At 43.6% G+C, this 27,601-nt stretch overlaps 1 protein-coding gene across 2 annotated transcripts; it reads left to right on the forward strand.

Moving 5' to 3' along the window:
• On the forward strand, positions 1-27,150 carry RGMB (repulsive guidance molecule BMP co-receptor b). 2 transcript variants are annotated; one of them, XM_060143327.1, is made up of 6 exons: positions 2-180; positions 1,146-1,221; positions 4,431-4,699; positions 9,808-9,972; positions 10,261-10,316; positions 23,708-27,150. In XM_060143327.1, the coding sequence occupies exons 2-6, from the start codon at positions 1,217-1,219 to the stop codon at positions 24,374-24,376; spliced, it is 1,164 nt and encodes a 387-aa protein (XP_059999310.1). In that variant the 5' UTR covers positions 2-180; positions 1,146-1,216; the 3' UTR covers positions 24,377-27,150. The 2 variants fall into 2 exon arrangements, with proteins under 2 accessions (XP_059999309.1, XP_059999310.1); XM_060143326.1 differs by having other exon boundaries at positions 1-180; positions 9,808-10,316.
• The last annotated feature ends 451 nt before the right edge of the window (positions 27,151-27,601 follow it).

The following is a 27,601-nucleotide window of genomic DNA, read 5'->3' on the forward strand; positions in this document are numbered from 1 at the left end:
TCGGGGAACAGGGACAGCAGCCCCCGAGCCGGAACCTCCCTCCTGCCTCGGGTTACCGCCGCCCCGACCTGGGGAAGAGAAGCGGCCGCCGCGCTGCCCCCCTCAGCGCCCCGGCCGCGTGGCTTGCCGCTTATTTTCCCAGCTGGCAAGCGTCGCGCTGCAGACAAGGGAATGCCTGTGGTGAGTTGTTTATTTTGTTGAAGTTTGCGGTGGGCCAGAGGGACGTGGGGGGTGAGCGGCAGGCAGCGGCCGGGACTATTTTGTTTAGGTCTCCGTCCACCTGTGTGGTATAAATCTGCCAGCCTCGGGGCGGCGAGAACCAGGGTGAGAAAACCCCAGCCCTCCAAAAGGCCCCTTCTTGCCCCTTGTAGACCTAGAACCACCTTTGCTTCTCCACTTTTGGAATCGGCTGGATCCTAGCTAACACTACCCCCACGCCCCTGATCAGTGCTTCCCGCCCCCGCTGCGAACAGGGCTGGCGTTCCAAAGGGGAGTCAGCGCCCACTCCCCGGGGACAGCTTGCTATTGAAGTTCCTCCCGGGTACCCTCCCCCGTTCCTTGAGGATAGGGGAGCTGAGGACTTGATACGAGGGGCTCTTGTGAAATTAGTGGGAACTTGTTTGGGCTGCTTCCGGCATGAAGTCGGTTCGGGGTGTCGGGTCAGCCCATTAGTACAAACTGGGATTTGGGTTGGCCAGAGTTTCCCAGCCTGCAGGCTGGGGGGAAGTAAGCGGTTGGCTCCCGGCGGAGCTCAGAGGAACCCCCGGGGCTGATGGCAGTCGCGGCAGCGGCTGCGTTTGCCTGGAAGAAAAGCTTAAATACATTAGCGAGCTGGTAAAGCTTTTAAGGCCTTCTCGGGAATGAGTGGCTGGGTAATGAGAGGTTAATTTTGTTTGGAAGGGAAGGCTGCGCTGGTTTCCTGAGATAAATGGACAGGAAGCGCATTACCTCCGCGCGCTGGCAAGCGACTCCAAAATGCTTTTTGCACCTGCCGCTTTGAGCGGTGCGAGCCGCGGCTGAGCCCGAAGGGATCGCGGGGGCCGGTTGTATACGCTCGGGTGATGAGCCCCACGCACGCCCCAGGCCCTCTCCTTCCGGGGGCGCAGCGCTTACCCCTGGCTCTGGGACTCTCCTCTCACATCCAGGTCCTGCGTGTTCCGGAGCTCAGGGATCCCCTGATCCCGCCAAGCCCCCTCCAGGAACGGAAGGGTTAAGAATGATGTAAGTACAATATACAAGCTGCTTGCCGCTGGGCTGTCGGACTCCGGGCTCCTTCACCCCTGCCTTGCGTAGGGTGGACTGGGGAACAGCAGGGGAGCCTTTACTCTAAAATGGGTTGCACAAATCGCAACCCCGGGTCTGATTCCTGGCTCCTCTGCCCCCGGTGATCTGTTAGAGACCTCGTGTTAGATTTCTGGAAATGGAGATTCTGTTTATTAACAGGGGAACAGTTAAGACATCATGTAAAGGTTAAGGATAAGAAACCACATCTTGTTTAGAATCCATTAATGTTGCTGGCATGTGTTTTAATTCTACCCATTTTGCACGGATGCTTTGCTGTGTCCCCTAATTATACTGTTCCAGTCTCATCTTTTTTTTCCTGAAAACAAAGACGCAGGAGGAAAGAATACAAGTGGCAAGAAACAGGGTGGATTTGTGAATTGTGCAAGCTGTCACTTCACGATTTTTTTTCTGATTAAAATGTAAAAACTTTTATAAGTCATCGATTTTATGTTTGTGTTCTAGCTCCCTCCCCAGATTTTTCTTTGTAGAGTCTTAAAATCCTCCTTAACTTGCAGCATACTAGCTGCGGGAGTGGATGCGCTGTAAGTGACCATTCACTACGCTCTTGCTTCCCAAGCTGATTCGGGATCTTACTAACAGTCCGAATTTACCCCGCCAATGTGTCAACTAGACTAATGTCTTGAAAATAGGAACCACCTTGTGGTTTAATTGTGAAAATTAACATTTTCCTCTAGCAGGCTGAACACTTATGCAGCAATAAAAAGTGAATTGTTAGGCGTATAAATATTAAGCTTGTCAAATTTTACAACAGAGGAGCAGTAAAGTGCCTTAGAAAAAATGAAGTTTTTCCTCTAAAGAACAACAGCTCCATTTCAGGACACCAGGATTTGCAGTGACTCGAGGGTGCCCTCTGTTGATAAAATCTAGAGCATCCGTGTACTTAAGGAGCAGGATGTAGGAGGGAGAAGAGGAAAGGCGGGGAAATCATAGAAAATCAGGAGTGAAAAGACTCAAACTAAACTGAATTTGATCCTTAACTCTTGGTTATATGTTTTAAAGTATGGTCAATAAAGTAGGATGCTTCTTTCATAGGGGTCGAATTAAATCTTGGGTTAAGGAAGAAGAAACATCTTACTGTTAGTCTTTGCTAGCAAAATACTTTGAAAGATAGTGTTCACATTTGATTACTATTTAAAAGACACTTACCAGTATTTCATTAACTTGATTTCATTTGTAATATGTAGTAATTGTAAGAGAGTAAATTTTTGATTTACAACACAGTATCATCTAAAAATCATATCAGATAACTCCCCCCAAAATGTCATTTCTCCAGGCAACTCTGAAGCTACTATTAAGCATATTATAGATACACACAAGGTTTGGATTATATCTTGGGCAGTGAAAGGTGTGTTTACCACTTGAGTCATCATAGTACGTAATAAGTAAGTAATGAAAAGTTGCAGTAAAAATAGATAGGCATCCTTCATTAGGGACCTAGTGGTTTGTATAATTCAGAATGCGTCTAATGAGTAAGCTGGAGCGTTGGAAGGTTTGTCCTCAATTATCCTGGTCCATTGATTAGCACTTTTTAACATGTTGGAATATTAACGTGTCCGTGGTTGATACGAAATTCCTAATTAGAGATTCTAAGTAATGTAGCAGGTAGGGTTGCAGACTGTGACTTGGATATCAGTGAATTTAAAATGGCAGCCCTTTGCCGTTTGGAGAAGGGCAAAGACAAGGGCAGTACGAAGTGGCTCCCGGCCTTTGAGGCCATTCTTGAGATTAGATACCACTTCACACCTACTCATAACAAATTAGAACCTATCATCAATCTCACAACATGCTTTCCTGTATCTCCACTGGCAACCTCTTTTCTGGCAGACAATTGGTTTTCCCTCATTTTGGGATCCATTCAATCGCAAAAGTAGAAACCGACCTGCCATTGGGTTAATTTGCTAATAGACGATGAAAATTTGTGGAAAAGCCACTGAGCAACAAGAAATCATGGCATAATTATTCTACACTGCATTAAAAACTTACTATCCTCATTAATCTAATTACACTGTAGCCGAACACGTTGAAGTTCGCCCGCTCCCAGACCCCTCCCCGCAGCTTTCAGGAAGGGAAATGTCAAAGGAACAAGAACACCGGAGCCTCGCACAGCTGCCAGCGAACTCCGTCGGGAGCTGGCGGGTACCTTCCCAGCCTATCCGATTTGTTCCGGACCGTGGGTCACATTCGGATTTCCAACGCGACTGGGTGGTAGCTTTACCAAAAGTCCGCAACAGGCTAAGAACGCGGTTCCGCAGATGTGATTGGCTGCGAAGGGACCTGCCGCAAGGCTCAGGGTAAAAGCGTCCGCTTCCTCCAAGGAGCCGTAGCCGTAGCTGGAGCTGGAGGGACAGAGTGAGGGTGATGAAAAAGAAATTTTTAATAAAAGTCATGGAGGGAGGTTGAACCTGATCACATTAATTCAAGGAGAGGTCAAAGGCCGGTGCCTTTGTAACGACGCCAGGACAAAGTTGCTGTCGCCTGTTTCAATTGGGTGCGAGGAAACAGTAAATCGCAGAACGGGGTGGAGGGAGAGCAGAGGAGGGAGCCGGAGGGAGGCTGGGCCCGGGCGCGAAGGACAGGATTCGCAGCGGGCGGACGCGGAACCCGAACTACACGGGGCAGGCAGAAAGAAGGAGGAGGCACGGAGGGGCGGGCGCTTTGGGCCCTACGAGTGGCGGGCTGGGCCCAGAGCGTCCGCCTCTCAGCCAATGGAGCTAGAGGGAGGGGCGAGGTCGGGGTGGGGACGACTCGGATTGGCGGGTGTAGGGCGGGCGGGGCGGCAGTGAGGGGCTGAGATTGATTGAGAGCTGGGCAGACGCGGAAAGATATCCTGGCCGGCGGTGGCCGCTGGTTGGGGCTGCGTGCTCCTCATTTTCGTCCACACCCGAGCTCCACGCCTGGTGAGCCCACGCTGGCCGCGGCCAGGGCGCCCGCGCGCTGCAGGTCGGGCCCCTCACTCGCTCACGGTCTTTGTGTCTTCTCTCCCGCCCCTTCTCCCTCCGCCCGCCGCCGTCTCCGGCCGCCACGATGCCACTGCGCCCTGTTGCCGCCGCCGCCAACTCGCTCCGCCCGCGGCGCACTGCTCGCTGCGGCGGTGGCGGCGGCCCGTGCTCGACGCGGGCCTGAAGGAGGAAGAAGAGGAAGCGAGGCGCGTCCTCCGGCCCATGCCGCAGCCACGGCCCGGGACCCGCCACGGCGCCCGCGCCGCCGCCCTCGCCGGAGCCCACGAGACCTGCATGGACGGGCATGGGCTTGAGAGCAGCATCTTCCTGCGCCGCCGCCGCCGCCGCCCTCGCCGCTGCCGCCGGGGCTGAGCAGTGCCCCCGCCCCCGGCTCTGCCCGCCGCCCCTGGCGTTGCTGCTTCTGTTGCTGCTCAGCCTCGGGCTGCTTCACGCAGGTATGAGGCGCGCGCGCGAGGGGAGCCAGCTCTAGGGCCGAGTGCTTTGTTCCCCGACACCCCCGGTCCCGTAGGCGCTTGCCGGGGCGGAAGGCGGCGTGGCGCGACGGGAAAGGCCTCACTAGCCCCTGCCATGCACCTTAGCTGGGCTCGCGGGGCGGCGGCAGGAACACACCCACTGACCGAGCGGAGCGCCCGGGGCGCAGAGGAGAGGCCTCTTCCCCTCCCTCCCGCCTTCCCAGCCTTCTGCTCGGACCGTTGATAAATCTCCCCTCCAACAGCCACTTTATCAAAGATGTAGCGGGCGGGGGCTGCGCACCCGAGACAAATGTTCCGGATGCTTTATTGCTCTCTGCATTGGTGTTTACTGAAAGTCAGGCTGGGATCAGGTTTCCGCAGCCGCCGCTGCCGCCTCGGTGGGGTGACTAGGAGCCTTGTGCTGCTTCTCTGGAGTTGGGGTTGGCGGCGAGGCGAAGAAATCGCACCAGATGGAAAGATTTTCACCAGAGCTGGAAAACCTGGGGGTTAATCTCGAAGTAACTTAAACTTTTTAAAACTGGGATTTCTTTCATATTTGCGAAAGCTGCTTTTAATTCAGCTTTCAACCTCTTTGGAAAAACTCGTGCTTTGTGGCTAGCCGCGTGTTTTCGGGTTCCAGGAGAGGCTGACAGATGTCTTGCCTTCTGGAGGTTTGGCGCTTCCCCTATGGAAGCAGCGGTGAGGAATCTGTTCTTAACGAAGTAAGCCTTCTTCGTTCTTCTTAGCGAAGATGAGCCTTTTAGCATGTTTAACCTACTTTTCTTTTTAAAATCGTTTCATTAACACGATGTTATATGTGAGTTGCATTTCAATAAAGCTGGGGAAAAATCTAGGACACTCTTTACTAATAAGTACCACTTCTAGGAGCAGATCTAGACAAAGAATTTTTTTTTATACCAAATTGAAAGATAATTTATCTTGTAGTTTGAGCACACTTAGAGCATTAGGTAAGTTTTCCTTCGCGAATTTTTTGTCCTGTATTTGTAGGACAGCAGTCACAACGCTCTGATCTGGAGAATACTGAACTTTAATGCCACCCAACTGTACGGAGTAATTCTTATTTATTTACTAAGTCATAGCAGCAGTGTTAAAAATCCAGGAGGTCTTTTAAGTAATAGGGAAAAAATGTGGCATTTGAGGAGGCGACTTAATTTACTTTGCATAACTTTGCATTGTGATGTAACAGCTGCATTTTAACACTGTCACTTGTGGAAACAGACCGAGGTCTTAATAGTGTAAATAGCAAGTTTTATGATGATTAAGGTTTTAAATTAGTGACTTTAGAACCTTAGAAAATAAAGTCAGTTTGCTTATGGTTACATGGAAAATTTTTTATGACGTGTCAAAAAATCTGCTCAGGAGGGTTTTGTGTGAAAAAAATAAGTGTCCATAATGTCAAAGTGTAGGTTGCTTGAAATGGAAATTGAAGTGGTAGGCAGGACTGTGTCCCTCTTGACTACTTGGATATCGTTTCCTTTAGTTGCCATTGGGTCCTATAACAGGATTGGAATGTGGTCCTTGAAGATTTCTTCGCTGGCCCATGAAAGGCCTAAGAAGTTGGTTTAAAAGTTTAGAAAATTAAGGTGCCTTAGTTCAAGAACTTGGAATGTGAAACTCCTCTCAGTATCCTAATGTGCTCACGCTGAAGTCACCATTAGATTCTACCCAGAGTTGCTGTGGTGAGTGATATCTGTGGACAGCTTGTTGGAATGGAGCAGTTAATCTGGTTACAGAAAAGAGGGCTCCTTTTTGAGAGATTTCTTTGAAGAGCAGTGCTATTGAAATGCAGGGGGTGTTTCTCCTCAGAGCAGGGAGCCTAGCCGAGTGCTCTTTACAGATGGGCTACCATATGTTTGATGCCTGGATCCATATAATTTGCCTCTGCACCCCATATGGCTCTGCATTTCACTTAATTCACTTCAGCATATCTGATTTATTTTATTATAAACTGGTGATTGGGCTGCAGATTCACACGCGCAGTCCGGACATTGAGGAAACTGTCTTGAATGGTGAGGTCTTTATGTCTGGATCATTAATGAAAGCTATAGACCCACAAATCCCTTAGTAAGTTTCATTTACCGGAATGAAAATACTGTCACATCATAGATGATCTGATTTGAAAAATAGATCTGTAGCTGCAGATTTTGAATTCTGCCCTTGGGAAATGAAAAGAATACTTTTATTCACTTTTTTTTTTTTTCCCTTAAGCAAACCTCTGCGCTTCCTGAATGGAGATCCAATATGGGAGTTCCTTGCTTACTCATACACTTCATGGCCTTCTTGGCTGCATCCTTGAAATTGTTTCTGCTCTGCATTGTCTTGGTATTTTGACAGGAGGCTTACTTTACCGCCTATAACAGGCAAAGTGCGCATTGTCATTATAAATTCATGAAGCCTGGATGTTTCTGGGTGTATGCTGCAAATTAGTCATTATACAGGAGCCTGTGATGGGGCTGAAACTGCTGACCCAAATACACTTTCTCTCTATTTAGCCCTCCTCCCTCCCATCTTCTCTATTCAAAAAGTCTGTTAGAAACCTCATCCAAAACAAAGGAACCCAAGGAGTTCTGTTTTATGTGAGATTTCTCAAAGGAATCGGCACCCACCTGCTATGAAAAAGCGAGAGGGGAGGAAGGAAAGGAACAAAAAAGGAGCTGGGAATCTAAATTCTGCTTTTCTCTTTCTTTCTGAACAGTTGCATCTGCATTTCCATGCTGGTCTTACTTCTGATATTTTATGACTATTTGAAATAATGATTAGTAAGTGTATGCTTGGCTAGATTTTATAGGCCATAACAAAGAATAGGCACTGCAAGTTTAGCAGAAAGTTCTTGTGCTGTCATTTATATGTTGTCCAAGAACTGTTCATTACTGAGTGATCTTGGCCCATATTTTATTTTCTTGCTTACTGCTTACTGTGAAGCTGATTTTAAAAGAAATACTGTAGTTACGTCTTTTTTTAAGCTATCAAGTACTGTCTTGAGAATCAGGCATTTAGTAGAGATGTGACATGTGGAGGAATGAAAACAGGATTTGAGGAAAGGCACCATGCTCTGGGCTTCATACTAGCTGTTTACAATCCAGCCAGGACAAGGCCTTTAGTGTCCCTTTGTCTTGATTTTCCCATCTGTAAAATGGGTTTAATACCATTTGGGGGGTTGTTGGTTGGTTGTATTTTTTTGTTCGCATTTTTGCTTTTTTGAGTAAAAATAGTTGAAAAATGATTTGATCTACTTTATAGAGAGGAATTCTATAAATATCAACTTTAGAATGAGCAAACATAAAAGGGACCAAACACATCAAGATGTATTTGATTTTTTTAAGTGCGATTTAGTGATAGCTGTAAATTCATAGCTCCAAAATATTAAAATATTTTAATCTCTTTTACTTGTGTTAAATCAAATATCCAATCTTGACTATATTTTTCCCTTTTTGGTTTTTGAAATTTAAGAATGGTTGGGAAAGTGCCTTAAGAGGTTGTCATTTCCTACCCTTTGTTTCCCCAGCTGATGCCATGAGCAGAGATTACAGGCTATTTTATTCAGATTTAAAAGCAGTTTACTACTGAAAAGATTAAAATATCTTTCTAAGATGATTATTAGGGTTAGTTTTAAGTCTTTATCAGGTAAATTACTAAATCTTGATATTATCCTGAAGTTTTGTTATGCCTAAATCTTGAATAATTATACATTTAATAATACTCTACTGACTGATTCCCCCCCCCATAGATATTTTATGCCTAGAAAAGATCACAGAGTTTACTGTAGAACAACCTACTCATTTCTCATATGAGGAACCTAAGACTTGACACTGAGGCTCCTCCATGGTTGAGAGACCTATAAAGGATGGGCAAAAGTAATACAGATACGCGTTACAGTTCATTTGTATAAAATTTGAGGTGGATGATAAAGAAAATTGTTTCTCATTTCAGTAATCCTGGTGTTCCCATTTTAAGGAATATAGTGTTAAACTGATTGGTGCACACCACTGACCTAGTCTTGGCAGTTCATTGTGTTTTTTGTGCTTTGAGAGATTTTACACATTTTTATATGAGAGGCTAGGGGCAAGCCATAATTTGAAAACTGACTTTTTAAATAGTAGGGCAGTAATCACATGATTTTTCATTCATTTTAGCTTGACTTAAATCATTAAGTTAATGTGAATTAATCATTAAGTTTATGTGAATTGTTGATTTAGGGGAAAAGTAGTTTATACTCTAATAATTCTGTCTCTGGTTCTGTTTCTGGAAAAAAACATAGTTGGTGGGATCACCTGTCAGTGTTACGTACTTTTTGATTTAGTGTACTTTTACTGGTGAACTGTTTAGGAGCTGGAATCCTAGTGTGGTTGATGTTATGGGATAAGTGAATACCTAGCTTGGTCAAATCAATCACTTCATTTTTTTAAGGGAACATTTACACTTTGTATTGATAGAAACCAGGAGATTAAGTGTTAATTTATATGCAATTTGTTGATAAACATTCCTCAAGAAATGCAGAATAACTTAGTACCTGGATTTTTTTCCTGATATTCTTTGCCTATAGCCATAGTAGAATCAGGTAAAGGTGTTTTAACTAATCATGCTGTAATTTAGGAGTTTCCCCTCCCTGAGGTGTGCAGGCTTTACTCGTGGTTTTGTGCATAGACAGTGATTTCCAAAGCACATTACTTATGCAGTTTTCAAAATCAAAACAAAGTTCATATCTTTGACTTGGTCTTAAAGCAAAGACATCTTTCTCAAAATCTATATAAACAATAGCAAAGTTGATAAAATATTTCGTTTATCATTCCCTTGTAATTTTACCCTAAGAACACTGGGCTAGACTCCTGTTTACTCACAATGGCCCATGCTTTAGTCTCAAGTTAACTAACTGCATGCAGTGTTTCTCCCAGTGGCTTACTTTGTGAGAGGCCAAGAAGCACAATACAGCCCTATTTCTGAAGGCCTTCTTAAAATAGGAGTATATGAAATAGAACAAACAGTTCCCAGAGGAGAATGTCATTTTCTCATGTAGCTCAGGAAGTTGTGAAGCATTTAAAAAATGTTTGTTCTTATCTTCTTTCTCATAGGTGACTGCCAACAGCCAGCCCAATGTCGAATCCAGAAATGTACCACAGACTTTGTGTTCCTGACTTCAAACCTGAACTCTGCCATTGATGGCTTTGACTCTGAGTTTTGCAAGGCTCTGCGTGCCTATGCCGGCTGCACCCAGCGAACTTCAAAAGCCTGCCGTGGTAACCTAGTATACCATTCTGCTGTGTTGGGTATCAGTGACCTCATGAGCCAGAGGAACTGTTCTAAGGACGGACCCACATCCTCCACAAACCCTGAAGTGACCCATGACCCTTGTAACTATCATAGCCACGCGGGAGCCAGAGAACACAGGGGAGGGGACCAGAACCCTCCTAATTACCTTTTTTGTGGCTTGTTCGGAGATCCTCACCTTAGAACTTTCAAGGATCACTTCCAGACATGCAAAGTGGAAGGGGCCTGGCCACTCATAGATAATAATTATCTTTCAGTTCAAGTGACGAATGTGCCTGTGGTCCCTGGATCCAGTGCTACTGCTACAGATAAGGCAAGTGTGCTTTTTTCTTCTTTCCAATAACTTTCAGAGTTTGATTCTTCAGGCAACTTTTGAAGTGTGATACAAAAGACCTAGTTTAAAAGGAGCTTCTCTTGGTCATCTTGGCACGCAGGGTGGATGAAGGATTAAATGAAAATTACTTGGTAAAAAATTTCTCAGTGGAATTCTAGGGCTTATGTAAAATGTGGGTCTAAATTTAAATAGGCAGTGATATGAAACATAAAAAGTAAACATTGAAGTTGGGTTCTCTAGGGAAAAGGCAGGCTTGCTTAATGAAAAAAAAAGTTCTTTATTTTTTCAGTGGTGTCATTTTTAAGTGCAGATGTGTGTGGCTCTTGAAGAAATCCATGTTCAGATTTATCAGATGACTGAAATGGGTGTTCTGAATAAAGAACGCTGTGAAGCCAGAGGCAGTAACCCATCAGGAAATTTTATTGGGAACTTGGAAGCTATAGTAAAATGTAATGGCTATAAGCCAGCTTCTCAGTGGCAAGCCCACAGTGGTGTTTTAGTTCCTAACCTAGTGGTGACCAAGGAAGTTAAGAATTGGATATTGCAGAGCAGTGATTTATAACCCCATGTCATCTCAGGATAAAAATGTAAGTCAGCCTGAGGGGAAAACTGACATAGTTAAGTTAAACTTAACCTGTCTAGCTGCCAGTGTAGGTGGTTGTTGTTTGTTTGTTTTAAAGAAACTAATACTGAATAGAGATCCTCTAAGCCAATTTTAAGGCACCAGTGTCTTAGTGCAAGTAGGTGGAGAGGAGCTATGACTGGCTTTCCAGTTGCCAGTCCGAGCTGATTCAGGTGTTAATAAATAAAGCAGTCAAAAAGGGTTGTCCATGAAAATAGCATCCCAAGTAAGCAGCTCCTTCACCGTCTCCTCCAACCACAAAATCACATATACAGGTTTTCTCATCTTGCTTGATTTCCTTTGTTTATCTTTTCATCAGTTGGTTTAGGCTAAAATATAATTGACAGGGAACAAGCTTTTATAATACTTAACGACTGTTCTTTTGATTCCAGGACACCTCCCTTGCCTCCAAACATATGTGGCATAGTCATTAAGTGAATTTAAATTATTTTACTTCACATTTTGTGGAGGGAATTTTACAGCACCTCCAGAGATGTATGGAGACACCCCGGGGGTGTCACAAATCTAAGATTAGAAGTCATTGCTCTGAACAAAGACTATTACATCGATCTAGACAAATTAGGGGGACTTAAAACTATTTACGCTTCAACTCCCAATAAAGCCCAAGCTTACCTTTCCAAATCTTATATCTCAAACTTTTCTTCCTCTGTGTTTTACAAGTATGCAAGTAATTTTTCCTATCTGTATATTAAAATATGTATTTGCTGTATGTTATGATATGAAGTTAGTATAATTATGAAGTCATAAGACAAGCCATGGGCAAAAAATCCATCATTATTGCAGTCATAGGATATAAAACCTGGGAATAGTCTTTGGAAAGACATAACACTGAAAATTCAAGAAGACAGTTCCATTAGGAATGTAGAAAATCATCAAAATCATTGTGTAAATAATTGAGGGCTTGGAGTGGTATCCTTCAAACGATACTTTTGAGATTAGTAAGTGCTGTGTGCATGGGAAAATACAGTTGACCCTTGAACAACATGGGTTTGAACTGCACCAGTCCACTTACGTGGATTTTTTTCCAGTAGTAAATACTACAGTACTACATGATCCATGGTTGGTTGAATCCTTGGGTGCAGAACTCTCGATACAGAGGGCCAGCTATAAAGTTATATGTGAATTTTCAACTGCACAGGGGTCTTTGCCCCTAATCCTCCTGTTGTTCAGGGGTCAGCTATATTGTTTCTTTTCACAAGCCCAAAGTTTTGTTTTCCAAGCCTTCCATCCAGTCACATGTCACTTCTGTTTGGTGTTCAACCTTTCAAAATTTTATACTTTTTACTGATCATGTTGAAAATATTTGGGGACAACTGGTTACCTTATGAGTATTAACATTATATAAATGGAACAGTTGACACTGAAGGACTTCAGATCATTCTATTTCAGTTGTGGTTGAATCTCTCATAGTTTTTAGCAAATAAATAAATACAATTTGTTTTCTCCCTCACTTTGGTAAGGATCAAAGATTTTACCCATTCCAGAAAGGAGAGGGGAAAAATTATCCTCTAACATAAATTCAAGCAGACAGTGAGAATGTTTGGTCTTTAATTGCACTATTGGAAAGTATTTCCCCACATCTGGTGACCATGCTGTTCAGCAACAAATTACTCTATGACCTCTAGTAGTTGTTTCTTTCCTTCTTCTTTTTGTAACTCTCTCCAAAGCCCCCAAAAGCATCTGGAAGGTTACTGTTGAGGGCCTGTCTCCATGTTGGTATGGCTTCTGCTGGTGAAACCAAACAAAGGCCTAAAATTTTGCACTGCAATTTCCTTTTACCAACCCAGGGCCAAAATGAACCCTTTTAAAAATTCTAAGCAATGAAAAAATGATGGCAATAAAAATAAAAACAATGAGACAAAAAAGTACATAAGAAATAAGTTCCAAAAAAGATCTAATTTTTTTTCCTTGATGTCTACTGTAATACTGTTTTCAAGAAACCTTTAAGAAGAATTTTTTATATGAGTCCCAGCTTTACTGAGACCTTAAATACATACATAGACCAGCTATTGGATAACCCAGCACTGCACATTGCGGATACTGTGTCATCCTGTGGTCAAGCATTTTTAATGACCTATGTGCTCAGTGTCACTAGATTTAAAGACTGACCAATGATGTCATATCATAGAGGCTGGCTGGTTGTGATGCCAAAATTATAGTATTTAAGCAAACATTCATTTCACCACCTTCAGCACTAAACTGAAGCACTAGACTCAGGTGTTTTGCTCAGGGAAGTCCCTAAGGCAACTCAGTCCTGGTAACCTGGCTTCTTAAGCAAGTCATCTTCAAGGCTGTCTTTGTGAGCTCTACCTGCCCCTAAACACCCACGTTTCAAACCTCATCACGAAAAGACAAAGCTTGGGGGGAAAAAAAATCTAAACTACAGAGTCACCTGTATACTCAAGGGGTCATTTATTAGCTAAGACTTTTCCTTATCCACATGGCAAGCAGTGAGTGTAGGGCAGCAAGACCTGCAGTGCTTGACAGTTTGGCCTCATCTTCCCTTGTCTACTTTCTCTCCCCGTTCCCCGGGAAACGTTGGTCATGCTGCATGCAGGTATGCCTTCTCACGGCCACTGGGTTTATGTCGTGCCCTCCACCAGCCTGTTGGGGATCCCTTCCCAGGAGTCTGTATGGTTGGCCACCTTGCCAGCTAGATGTGTTCCTAAAGAGGAGACCAGGGCTATTTTTTCATCTCTCCCCGCCCTGGGGCTGCCAGGGTTCCTGGCACACCTGCACACCTCTGCTGAGATCCATGTCAGCTCTGGGCCACCTTCTACACCTTTGGCTGTAAGGGGCAGCTTCTGGCCTGCAGGCACTCTGCGGGAGAGAGATGAAAGAGGGGGCAGGCTTAGAACTGGCAGCGCTGGCTACATGGGAAGAAAAGCAGTTTCTGTTTTGGGCTGGGGGTGGGGGAGGGGACACAATGCCAGTATCTCTCCTGGGCCTCACACAGGTAAATAACCAGGTCATCTGTGGGGATGCTGGGCTTCTGTAACTCCTCTTCCACATTCTCTTTGCCAGCCTCTCAGTCTCAACTCCTTTTTACTTCATTCTGTGCATCTATGTATCCCTGTTTATGTGGATTTAATAAGGAATTGTATATGCCATGATTACAGGTGATTTTGGTATAAATTATTTTATGAAAGGATTCTGCACTTTACAAATGTATTCCTAGTAACATGTATTAAAAGCACCAGTCTCTCAGGTGCATTTAAAATGATTCCTTTAACCAAAAAATTTCAAGGATGAATGTATTACACACCTAAACGATGGCAATATTTTTAAAAATTATTCTGTACAAATAATTGGTATACCTTTGCTTTGTTTTCCCTTTTGTTTTAACGTAATCATGTCCTTTCTCATCACTCTAGCTTTTGTATGCTGTTCTTCAAACTCAGTGGAACAAAACTGCAAGTAGGAGGGGAGATTGAGATGACTGCAGGTCCTTTATAGATCTTCAGATTTTTCTGTACTTCATCCTTTAGTGAGAGAAGGTGGTTTACCTTCAGGCAGTTTGACTTTGGGGAAGAGGTGTGTTCTTTGTGCTTGACCAAGCCGGGTGGCTGTTGAACAGGTACTCTGAGGTGCCTTGTGAATTCTTGCTGCTGCCATGGGCCACCAGCTCCCAGTGACCCCATGGGCAGTAGCTTTCAGTGCCTATCCAAAGCATGGTAAGAGACCCTGTCCATAATTATCCCTAAGTCTCGAACTCTAGCTGCTTTCTGGGAAATTTCCTGAAAACTTCCACTGGTTGATGATACTAGAGATACAGGAAGACTTAGTCCCTTTGACCCATTCTTGCTTACTATCTTCATCAAACTGCATAACCCAAGGTGTTCCCTGATGATAAAATACTCTTCACTTGTAGGGTCCTAGAGCATGATTGGATCCTGTGCTCCTTTCTGATGCCCCTTAGCATGAACTGTTGTTCGACAATCAAATGTGGGCATGTAAACCAATGTTCTGGGTCATTCTCTGTTGGTTACAAAATCAGAGCAGACGCGCCTGCATTGCAAAGGCTTTCCACTGTCTTTTTTAGGCATATCTTTGGATCAGGGTTTGGAAATCTGTCCTCTCTTGACCCTAGGCCTAGTGCATTTTTTTGTAGCCAAGTTTTTGTAACCAATTATGTTTTTAGTATCTTCATGGAGACAATGTGAGCTACACAGTGGTGATCATTCTTATTTTTGTGGACTAAGGAAGATGCCTTATCCTTCCCTCTGCCAGATTGTGATTTGAATACATGGACACTGTGCTTTCGTGCAACATTGTTACAGAAGGGACACGTGGCAGTTTCTTTGAGAATATAGAGCCCTTTCCTTCCAGAGAGCACAAGCTGTCTTGCAGATACATTGTAACTAATCCTTAAAATCTGAGGTTGCTCTTTGTTTTGTTACGATTATCTGTTATGCAGCTAATTCTTGCCATCTTTTTAAGATTTGCATCTTGTCATGGTCCTCCTTGTTTTGCAGAAATGCTAAAAAAAAAAAAAAAAAGTTATAACACCAGTTGAGGCATATTGCAGAACAGATGGGAAAGAAGTTTGCAGTTGTAGCTCCCAGCTTGTATACTATATTCATTTCTCTGATAAAATGTATAATGTGGTGCTGCATTTGAAACACCCAGCATTAAAGGGCCTATTATGCATGGGAGATGCAGAGGTGAATGTTGTCTCTGCCTCAGTCTAAGCACATAACTAAACTTTGCAGCAGTCAGTGGAGAATTGTGGGTTTGTGTGTGGGGGAAAAAAAGCCATTTGCAGGGTTTCTTCTTAGAACATTGGTGGCCCACATTATAAGCTGGTTCCAAGAGCTGCGAGTTTTCTCAGGTGTCAGGAAGGACCAGGAGGTTGGGCCAGAGAGATGGGCTGCTGTACCCAGGGCCTGACTGTCCCCGCTGGTCACCATCACAGGCCAGTGTTCTTACTCCTAGGATTTGTCACAGTCTCCCTTTTCACTTCCCACTGTTCAGGTGGCCCCTCACCTGCACCCAGGTCTCCTCACTCCTGTATACCCTAGCAGGCTCTAGAACCGTGGCTGCCACTGTTGAAAGGTTATTGATCTTTGATTTAATACCAGAAAGCTTTCTAGGGAATTTGACCATCAGTATCACCAGTTCTTAGTTAAAATCATTTTTTCAGGGTTCCATCTCATCTTTAAGACACATGAAAACATGTCTTAGATAACCTTATCCTCCCTGAATTCACTTATTGTAGAGATAATATTGAAACATTAAAGAATAGTTTTTAGAAAAGCAGAAATCAGCTATAATTGCAGGTGGTAGTATTTCTATTTGTCCTTTTCTGTTTCCTGCATAGCTCTCGTTTGTACTGGATTGTAAGGTCTCAGGCCCAGAAACTATTCAGCTTTGCTTCATAGAACTATATGAAACTTCAGCAGATTGCCTGGAGGTAAAAGTATATGTGGGCAAAGGAAGAAGGAAAAGAAGGAGAAATTATTAGCTCCATGATATATCTGTAAGTGTGAAAGATCATTTTGTAAGGTGAAAATGGGCCTGCCTTATTTATTCTTTATGCTGTACTTTCCAAACAAGATACACCTTTATATTGTTCATACAGATTCATGTACTCTGGGTAATGAGTCTTTTATCATCTTTCTGTTCTCTGGAATAGAATGAAGAAATACGGAAGATGTTAGTGGAAACTGTCTAAAAATGTATAAAATTTGTGTCTGTGTATCTTGTCAGTTTTATATTTTGAATCTCTCTGTGCTGCTCCCTCTGTGCCAGATGTGGTTTGGAAGGACAAAAAGGACCTTCGTAATCCCCCATTTATAAGAGAAATTAACCCAACGCCTGCCTGAGCCAGCCAGGATTCCATGCGAGTGCTGTGGACCTCTACTCCTTTAAAACAAATCCACACTCCTTCATAGTTTAAACCAGAGGCAGGAGGCCAAGTCTGATGCACAGCTGAGAGTTAGAACTTGTTTTTCTGTCACATTTCCAAATGTTTCTCTCTGCCCTGTTAAATTTTCTTTGAGTTAACATTTTGAGAGGAAGGGGCAAGAAGGAAACATTGGATGGTTGGTACTTTTTTTGTTGGCTTCAATTAATGCTAACCAAACAGTTTCTGCCTGTGCGGAATGTGGGATAGTTACCTACAGTGTTGAACAATGAAAAATGCTACCTTACCCATTTTGTCTTTATTTGTTTTGACTGTAGTAGAACTTGCTCTTCCACTGTTTTGAATTTTGTGTTCTCATGGGTGGGGTAACTTCAGGACTTCTTAAACTGCTCAGCTTGTCAGTAAGTAATAACTAACAAGAATAGCAGCACCCATCTAAGATGCAGAATGTAGCTAGAGAGGCTTGTAGTGAAAACATGATGCTGTCGGGTCTAGAAAGAACTTCAGGTGAAGTTGGGTCTGTGGAGAGAGGAGCTCTGTATGTCCCGGTTAGCTGGTTATTAAGAGCTGGAGCCCAAAGTACCTTTGCTGCTGCTGGTGGGGTTCTTTCAGTGTTGGAACTTAGTATACACACTGTGGATAGAATTGATGTGACAACATTTAAATACTAACTTCCCATCTGCTCTGCATGTGCTCCTGAAAAAAGGGGGTCAGGGTTTAATCTTTCCGTCTAAAGGTGTGCGTGAGTACACACATAAGCACACGTGTGCATTTATGTGGTGTTCATGCTTTCCCCGCTCCCTGCCTCAGGAAAATGAAGACAGAAGGATATTGTTTTGTAACTTTCCAGTTAACTGGCTTCTTGGAATATATGGTCACTGCCTGTAACCACCTCGTTCCTGGGCTTTGCTTTTTTTTTTTAATAGCCCTGGGAACCTGCAATTGAACCTACAAGTGACAGAGTGTGAGTGTATTGTGGAGACCTTCAAGCCCTTTTGCTTTTTAAATCACCAAAACTGAAAAATGATCAATGAGACTGTGATTTCCTAATCCCCATTGGTTTGGGAAACAGCTGTGCTGAACCCTGGCCCTGTGCCCATCCCCCCCCCATCCGCCCCCCCCCCCCCCCCCAATTAGGAGGGAGATCCCTAAAAGCACGACTTGCTAGGGCAGATTCCTGCCCCTAGAGTTATTGCCTCTGGCCCTGGCTGTCACCTTTCAGAATATTTTTAGCCTCTGGTCTAAAGCACAGTGGCAGCCTCGGCCTGTAATACTGTCTACACATATCTAACTTCGCATCTAGCAGTGTAGTGAGTTCCTACATTTGCTGGCCTCCTCAATGCAAAGTCCGAACACAACAAACAAGGAGTTCCGTTTGGAGTTCTCTGAGTGCCAAGACTGTGAGGACCAGAGGCCTTTCCTCCCCAAACTCAGCTCTGGTCTGTACAAGGAAACTGGCCGATTTCCCTGTCTCTGAGCCTATTTCTACTTCCAGCCTTCCTTGTTTTAAGTGTACAGAAATTGCCCTTTGGAAGTCGACATTTTTTTTGCCTGTCCCTTTTATGTGTCATCCCTGGGCCTGCTTCCCTTTCTCTCTCACATGCTCTTTCCAGCCACTGAGCTTAATGCTTCTCCCCTGGACCACCCTAGCAGCCTCAACTGTGGGTGTCCTTTCCCTCTGGTTTGGTTTCTTCTTTCTCCATCTGCTGCCAAGAACCCCTCCAGCAGCCAAGGCAGCCCTTGTTCCTGCATGTATTACCTAGGGCAACACTGAAGAATAAATAAGTCTGATCCATTCCGTTTCTCTGGAATCCTGTACATGTTTCTAGAACAGAGCTCTGTGGAAAGAGACTCATGAGCATAGAGAAACCTATTTTGATATCCTTAGAAGGTAGGAGATTTTTATAGTCTCATTCAGGACTTAAAAGAAGTCTAGAGTAAGATTTTTAACCTGCCACCCTCCTCTTAAACACATGTACTACTGTCTTCCTGTTAGTATCTTGTCCTACTCCAATGAAATTACTTAAGAAACTATACTCTTATAGATCTTAAGTTCAGATTTCCTATAGGTAGATAGCTGATATGTAGGCTGAGTCGGAATGGTAAAATTACATTCGGTTCATCGAGTTCACACCTTCCTGACAGATTTTTTTTTCTTAGTTTTTCAGGAAAATTATCAATGACATCAGTTATTAACCAATGCAACATTTTTTCCTTAAGTATGGTACATACACTCTCCTAGGTTTTGTATGAAACTGTTCAAACAGAAAGTTATTCTAGATGAATATGCTTTTGTTTCCTGCTCCACAAAAGGGAGAGAGATCCAGAGTTCTCCCCAGTCCAGCCGAGATACTTCCTTATGGTGCTTCAGAGCTTCCTAGGCTCAGACTCCTCAACATTTATAAAAACTGACCCTCTGAAGTTAAGATTATGTGTTTTAGAGCTGGAGATAGAGCACGTGTGTTTATTTCTTTGAAGCATGTGCCCTTTTTGGAATGGTTTCTTGTTTTGCTCAGCCTTGAGGACTGAGTGTAGAGGCTGTACTCCACTGATCTGGTAAGAGCAAAGGGGCCATGGGCACAGCGTTCTCTTATTCTCCCACAGTCGCCTGTTTTTTCAACCTATAATTGCACCCAGAGGATCTGAGGAAGTAGACTTATCAGCTAATTATATGAAATAAAATTAATTTTAGCTTCCTTAACACAAGCAGAATCTTAATTAGGTACATATCAAAATTGTTTCTGTATGTTCCAGGCTGATTTCTGTGACTTTCAGTTTGGTTTGCGGGCCCATCTTAATCCAAGAGATGGAGTCCCTTGATCTTAAAGTCGAGTTCTGCTATTAGAGAAATCTAGTAAGGTCCTGCACTTGCAGTGCCAGATGGCCTGATTAAACACCAATAAATGTTTCTTCCAAAATACAATAAGCACAAATAGTTAAGTGCACAGCCTGTGGGGAATTCTACCGTTTGAAAACTTCTGTGCAGCACTTTGCAAGGCTGTCTAGCCTGGGGAAGCTCTGTCTGTGCATTGCCAAGGCAATGCCTGGTTCTCTGGGCTACGTCGTTTTCAGTTAATTTTTTTTTTTTACTTTCCTGGTGGAAAGGAGAGGCAGCTGCCTCTAAATATTGGTATTTCACAGCAAACCTTAAATCCTTATGGCCTTACTCGTGTGGAAAGGTTGATTTGTAGCTGCTCTCTTGCTCTTCCTAAGAGACCCGTTGGGTGGTAAAGATCTCAGGGAATGAAACATTAAAAATGAATGAGGGGACTGGAGTAGTTTGTCTGAGGTGAGGGTTGGGAGGGGCTGGGCGGGGGAGGTTTAACAAAAGGCACTGGTGTTTTAAATGCACAGAAATGCCATCCATCAATAATAAATGGTGTGGCATAGAACAGATGTGCCAAATTGAGTTATTACAGCATATGGATCAGTTCATAGAGGGGGGAAAGTAAGCAGCATAGCTGGTGTTTTTAAATTATCTGTTTGAGAGCTTTAGAATACATTTTTGAATGTCCTGTTTTTACCCTCTGACAGCTGCTAGTTGGAAATAGAAAACGTGTGGAATTACCAAACATGCCAATTAAATTTTGAGTGTTTTTAAAGTAAGAATTATTGAGAGTGAATAAATTTTTTTTTTTTTTTTTTTTCTGAAGAGGGAGACAGAATCTGGAAATGAATTTCTGGCCCTTCATGGCTGAGTGCCTGCTTTTTAAGACCGCGAGTTGTAATTAATTGTATGAGGAATGAAATTACATTACAAAACTTAAGTCATGTGAAACTGTTACCTAGTGTTTTCTACTACATTGATTATATCTCTAGGTATCTCTTCAGTACTTACTTAAACTACAGAGGACCACTCAGGAAACTTCTCTCAGGCTTTGAGGTTGCTTCATTACCCTCAGCATCTTGATTCAAGGGCTAATTCTATACATATGCTCCGAGCGAATTATTTCACCTAAAGGAGGAACAACAAGAGAAATACCAGCTTCGTTGTCTCATAGAGAAAATCACTCCTAGGAAATTGGACAGACAGAAATACATTAGGTAAACTGGAATATTTTGTAAGTGTAGATAGTATGCAGCGGTCAAGCTTTAAGTTTTACTTGATCTTCTAGAAGTAATGGGAGTTACTGTCAGTGTCACAGGCATAGCAGAGGACAATAACGTGAGAGTGTTTGAAATGACTCCCGAGTTGGAATTGGTGGACTTGGTGAGAGCTGGAACTATTCCACTCATCTTAATATTGACCCTTGCTTGCCTTTTTAGAAATTTGTTTGGAATTGGATCTCTCTGGTGTGTTGTCGCAACAAAACTAATTCCTCTGTGTTTTTCCTAAGGTGAACTAAAAAGTACTTAATTCTTGCAGATAACGCCAAGTTGGTTTAAATTTGAGGTTTGTTAGACTGGAAGGACAAATGGCCTAGCTGTTGTAGAAGAGTTCATTTACTCTTTGAGTGTGGATGTTCTAGTTGAAAATGAGGAGAGTGGCTGTATGAAAAGTCTGTTACTCTTATTGTAGCCGTCTGTATTAACTTTCAACTCTTCAGGTGCAGAATTTACTTGAATAAATCTTTTTCACCTCCAGGGGATCCCAGCTTACCTTAAAAAAGCACTTGTCAAACTGTCTTTAGAGCCACCAAATAAATCTATTTTATAGTACCATTAGATATCTAGCTCAAAATCCCACTCGCTCTGGAAGGTCGTATGGTTGGATGCACAACAAATTTCCTGAAATCATCTCTGGTACACCTCCTTCAGGTTGTTAGGAAGGTGTTGAAATGTGAGAAGGCTGGTCATGAAATTAAATTGTGGCTCAGGGTAATTAGGAAGGGAGAAAACCAAGCATTTTCTTAGTGCATTGTCTGAGTTTTAGTTGCAGCTGCAAACAACGGATATGAATTTAACCAGTTGCTACAGTGCAGCTGGTTCAGATGTGGCTTTATAACTGGCTGAAGTGAAATGAACAGGCTGGAAAACTCCAGTTAGGTAACACTGGTGGTAACATGTGGAATTAAATAGTGTGAGCAAATGGCTGGCCGAGCTGGGGAAAAAGCCCTTCGGACATAAACTTGAGGGTGGTGGTGAGGACTTGTAGAGAGCGGGGTGGGGAGGGGCCAGCATGGCCTTTTAAACAAGGGTCTATTGTTTTGATTAGCCCCCTTGCAGGAGGTGGAAGGTTCCCTCCATTCAGAGTAATCTGTAGAGTGTTTGGCTTGTCTACCTCCCTCCTTGACTGAAGTCACCTGATACTTTTTTTTTTCTTCAAGAAGAAAGAATAATTGGGATTGACACATACACTCTATTGATGCTATGTATAAAATAGAAAACTGATGGGAGCATACTGTACAGCACAGGGAACTCTACTTAATGCACTGTGGTGACCTAAATGGGCGGGAAGTCCAAAAGGAGAGGGATAGGTGTGTATGTATGGCTGATTCGTTTTGCTGTGCAGTAGAAGCTAACACAACATTGTAAAGTTTTGCTGTGCAGTAGAAGCTAACACAACATTGTAAAGTAACTCTACTCCAGTAAAGATTAATTTAAAATAAAATAGTTCTCTGAAAAAAAAAAAAAGAAGAAGAAGCTGTTACCTCAGTTATTGACAATAACTCAGATCTCAAAGCATAGTCTTTTTTCCCCCTTGGGGACCGTTTTCCCACCTGTGTGACCCAGAAGGCCCTGTCTCTTCCTCGTCATCTTCCTTCCATCCCCTGCGGCAGAGATGTTGAGGATGTTGGAGACAAGGTGCTCAAGGTTCATTTTTTTTTAATAATTGTTCTAATTAAGGAAATAAAATCAGTTCACTCAAGGGAAGCTTTTGTATTATCAGTAGTTTTTTCTTCATGAATTGTCTGCTTAACTTGGCGGGTTGAGAGTTGACTGGGGAACAGATTTCTGAGAAGTCGAAGGGCCATCGTGCTGTTTGGGGAAAACATTTGCTGTAACTAGGTTTAGGGTATTTAGTCTGCCAGTGCTTGGGAGCTGCATTTGCTAAGTGAGTTTGCTGTCACAGCGATTAGTCAGTCATGTGAAACATTTGATTAAGGGACTTAAGAGAAATCTTTCCTGAGGCACATGATTGGTAGCTGTTGCTGGGATGGCCCCCTCCTCAGCTTTCCATTTCCTCCCTCAGTGTTTATAAGTAAGTTTGTAGTGATGAGTCATGGGATATGGTTTTAGCGTCCAAGGGAGAAACTTTTTAGAAATTGAAGTTCTGGTACGGGGCTTCCCTGGTGGCGCAGTGGTTGAGAGTCTGCCTGCCGATGCAGGGGATGCGGGTTCGTGCCCTGGTCCAGGAAGATCCCACATGCCGCGGAGCAGCTAGGCCCATGAGCCATGGCCGCTGAGCCTGTGCATCCGGAGCCTGTGCTCCGCAACGGGAGAGGCCACAACAGTGAGAGGCCTGTGTACCGCAAAAAAAAAAAAAAAAAAAAAAAAATTTCTGGTAGGTTTATTGTTAATTAAGCCACTTAGAGCTTCTGCATAACTGAGGACGGAATCTTTTTTTCTCAGAGCTCTACCACAGCTCATCTGTTTTTGGAAGGAGACAAGATATAAATTACCAATAAAAATTGCCTGTATCCCAACAACAGCATTGTTCTGTCTTAGGAAAACGAACATTTTTTCCGGAGGCACATTCCCCGGATCTGTGTTAAATTATCATTCCAAATACATAGGACTTTTAAAAGTTTCCCTAACAGTGACACCATTCACTTGCAAGGCAGAAGCAAAGAGGCCTAGTCTGGAGATTCTGCCTCTAGCCATTCAACTCCAGAATGGAGAGCAGCTCTTGCCACACAAGGATGCACCGTCCCGTATCCCTCCCATCGTGTTAAACTTTGTACGCGTTCCTTCCCACAGATCACCATCATCTTCAAAGCCCACCGCGAGTGTACAGATCAGAAAGTATACCAAGCTGTGACAGATGACCTGCCAGCTGCCTTTGTGGATGGCAGCACCAGTGGAGGGGACGGCGACATCAAGAGCCTGCGTATCGTGGAGAGGGAGAGTGGCCGCTACGTGGAGATGCACGCTCGCTACATAGGGACCACGGTGTTCGTGCGGCAGCTGGGTCGCTACCTGACCCTCGCCGTCCGCATGCCTGAAGACCTGGCCATGTCCTACGAAGAGAGCCAGGACCTGCAGCTGTGTGTGAACGGCTGCCCCCTGAGCGAGCGCATCGATGACGGGCAGGGCCAGGTGTCTGCCATCCTAGGGCACAGCCTGCCTCACACGTCCTCGGCCCAGGCCTGGCCTGGCTACACACTGGAGACTGCTAACGCTCAATGCCACGAGAAGATGCCGGTGAAGGACATCTATTTCCAGTCCTGTGTCTTTGACCTGCTCACCACGGGGGATGCCAACTTCACTGCCGCAGCCCACAGTGCCTTGGAAGACGTGGCGGCACTGCACCCCAGGAAAGAACGCTGGCACATTTTCCCAAGCAGTGGCCTCGGGACGCCCCGTGGAGGCAGCCATTTGCCTGTCAGTCTAGGCCTCGCGTGCTCCATCCTTATCGTGTTTTTGTAGGGGTTGTCTTTGTTTTGTTTCTGTTTTTGTCTATAACAAAATTTTAAAATATATATTGTCATAATATATTGAGTAAAAGAGTATATATGTATATACCATGTATATGACAGGATGTTTGTCCTGGGACACCCACCTGATTGTACATATTGTGTTTGACTGTTTTCACGTCTGTTGGATGTAGTGTTCTTTGATTGTATCGATTTTGTTTTGCAGTTTTGTGAAATGTTTTATAATGTCCCTGCCTGGGGACCTGTTAGAAAGCACTTTATTTTTTATATATTAAATATTTATGTGTGTACCTGGTTAGTATGTATATAGTACACGTGCACAGACACCGTACGCAGCGTTCCCTTTGAAGATGACCGGTGACGTTGTTTGTAGCTCTTCCTGGCTGCGCCCTCCTGTCCTTTCCCACTGCTGCTCATCCCATGCACGCAGCTTTCACCTGCCGCCTCCTGGGGCAGCTGCCTCATTCCTTTGAACTAGGTCCTTACCCTCTTCTTCTGCCCTTGCTCGATGTGGAAGGACAGCTAACCCCCTCCAGGTGCTTTTGGCTGTTTAAACACTGATTCTAGGCCCTCTTCCTCTTTTACAGCTGTCACTTTTTCGGAGGGTGGGGAGAATGTTAGTACCGTTCTTATTAACTAGGATTGTTATATCTGAGCACTTATAGTATGGTAGGTTGAATGAAAACTGCTGTTTTTATAGGTCAGAAGGGGCTAGTGATGACAATTTCATAGATAAATACCAGGCATCTTGCTAGACCCCGGCAGCTCTCAGAATTTTGTCATCCCGTGTCCTTGTGTAAACTGTAGCTTTTCCCTCTTTTAACTCTATTCTACATTGAACGAACAAAACGCAAAAACGTAAATTGAGTGATCATGCCTTGCTCTTATCTCTGTAATTTGTACAAGCCCACATTCTTAGCCTTCTCTTCCTTGGCTGTTTGGGCTCAGAAACACACTGCTGCCTGTGTTCACGCCCAGTAAGCCCTCCTCAGTCTCACTTTAGGACCCCAGGGACTGGGGTTTGTTAGATTCTTGCTTTAACATCAAGGCCCAGATCCCATCACAAAGTTTTCCTCTTCCTTGCCCTCCGCACCGAGGCCTTCCTCAGCCTTTGACACATCTGTGTGCATAACGGAGTGGACTGGGGCGCTCATGACAGAAGCGCTTCCTTGGCCTGACTCTGTATGTAGCTAACTCTGGGTGCTGGTTAGTCCAGACATTCGCACTGGGCAGTATTGCACCCCAGGTGGCCTCTCGATTTAATCAGATACTCTCCCTCTTAACATCAGTAGGTGACTATTATTTAGTCATTTTACTTTATAGTAATTTCACCAAGCTACAGAGAAACTCCTTGCCTCTTCAATTCCATTGTTGGCACCTCTTGCAAAAGGAAAACACCACCAACAAAAGGCAAGAACGGTAACTGAGAACATGAACTCCAGGCTAGGTAGGTTTATGTTGTTACATCTAAAATGTAAATGTATGGTTCCAAGAATTAGTGGTAATATTTATACTTTACCCTAATCATTTACGTAAATGCAAACAAAAGTTAGTGAACTTTAAATTTCACAGCAGAATCTTTGGGTCAAGATTCTGCTTAGTTTTAGTTGGCCAGGTAATTTCTTCCTTTTGCCATGTCCTGTTGATAAGTGGCACTGCCAGAGGCCCAGACTGGCAGGAAAGAGGATGTCATTTTGTGAAGTTCTGTTTCTTCGTGAACTGATCTATCAGTCACAGGATGGAGATGTGGGTTCATCCAGAGGTGGCAAACCTCCTCTCGACCATCTTCTGGTATATGAGAGAATAATCTTGGCCAGTCTGGGAAAATCCTGAAGGCATCCTGCTTACAGAGGGTTGAAACCCAAACCTGTTATCCTTATATAAGAGCTGGACCGGGGGCCTACCTACCATCAGCTCTGAGCCGTGACTTCTTTTGTTCACTTACAGAATCCTGTGCCAGGTTAGAAGCTATAGTTAGCTAGTAATTTTGACGTAATTTGAGTAGAATGAAGGAAAAATATTTAGGGTACTTCTAACCACTATTTTTGTGCAAATAGTCTAAAAGTGAAGTAAAAACAGTAGAAGTTTTCTACAGTATCTGGGTTTAGAGTGTATATGATTAACATACCTTTGTCCTTTTCAGGGAAAGCAAAACAACCACCTCTGCTAATAGTTGGGAAAAGAAAATTGGGTTGTTTTGCCCATATCATTTACCTGGAAAGGGTGCTTAAAAGCATCCTACATCACTATTATTAGTACCAGTGTATTTAGCTGTTCTCCCTTTATAGTCAGTATCTCTGTATGACACTGAGGCCCTCCCCACAGATAACTGTTTCAGAAATACAGGTATTTCTCTAGAGAAGGGCCTGGTTTATCTTCTCCAGTTTCTTTCGTAGAATGTCTAAAGAAAATGCTACTTGCACATGTTGGTTTTTGAAATCCTCCTTAACCAGAAGAGTGTCGGGTCATACTAACACATAGGTAGGATGTAGCTGTTCAAACGTCTTCTGGGGGAGCTTAAACTTGTGGGAAAACACTGGTTTTCACAGATGCTCCACGTGGCTGTCTTTAAAAGACTCGAAACATTTTTTTGTCCTTCTCTTTGTTATGCTTGGAAACTCCCACAGTGTGTAGAGTCTTTGCAAAGAAACCTTTAGATGTGGTTCATAGGTGTATGAATAAGTATCTGTGTAAAACAGTGAGTGTGCAGTGTGTAAATACTTTAAATTATGGTAGAAAAATAAAGTTACATACCATCCTGTGGAATGTTTGTTCTGTGATTATAGTGACACCTGCTGGAAGAGCCGAGAAATAGCAGAAGAAAGGGAGTGAGGGTGTGTTTGTGCAAAATCCTTTATGGTTATTGACAGTAAGTCGTACAACTTGTCCACAGACTCATTTTCTAAACTATATCACTACTGTGATTTTTCCTTTTTAAATTTTAAGCAGTTGCAGATAAGTCAGTATTATCCCAAAGGTATGTCTGTAGTATTAGTTTTGGGCCCCTGCAGACATGGGACCTGCATTTGGTTCTTTGAAGGCAGCCTGGATGGCAGCAACTTAGTCCTGGTGGGGAGGATCTTGGGGGCAGGATTTTCTGGCTTTGGAAACTTCTATAAATCCCCACTTCTTGGGTGTTCCAGAAAGAGACATCACAAGACTGTAAGTTAGTCTTTGTTCACGAAACATGCCAAAGGGTAGAAAAGCTTGAAAAAGA

Source organism: Lagenorhynchus albirostris, chromosome 3, assembly GCF_949774975.1.
Source record: "Lagenorhynchus albirostris chromosome 3, mLagAlb1.1, whole genome shotgun sequence".
NCBI classification, from domain to species: Eukaryota; Metazoa; Chordata; class Mammalia; order Artiodactyla; family Delphinidae; genus Lagenorhynchus; species Lagenorhynchus albirostris.

What these genes read in the sequence shown, in the direction of transcription:
- RGMB (XM_060143326.1), top strand. An exon ending in CCTCGGGCTGCTTCACGCAG is followed by an intron (nt 4,700 to 9,807) that starts GTATGAGGCGCG and finishes TCTTTCTCATAG; the next exon opens with GTGACTGCCAACAGCCAGCC. An exon ending in GTGCTACTGCTACAGATAAG is followed by an intron (nt 10,317 to 23,707) that starts GCAAGTGTGCTT and finishes TCCTTCCCACAG; the next exon opens with ATCACCATCATCTTCAAAGC.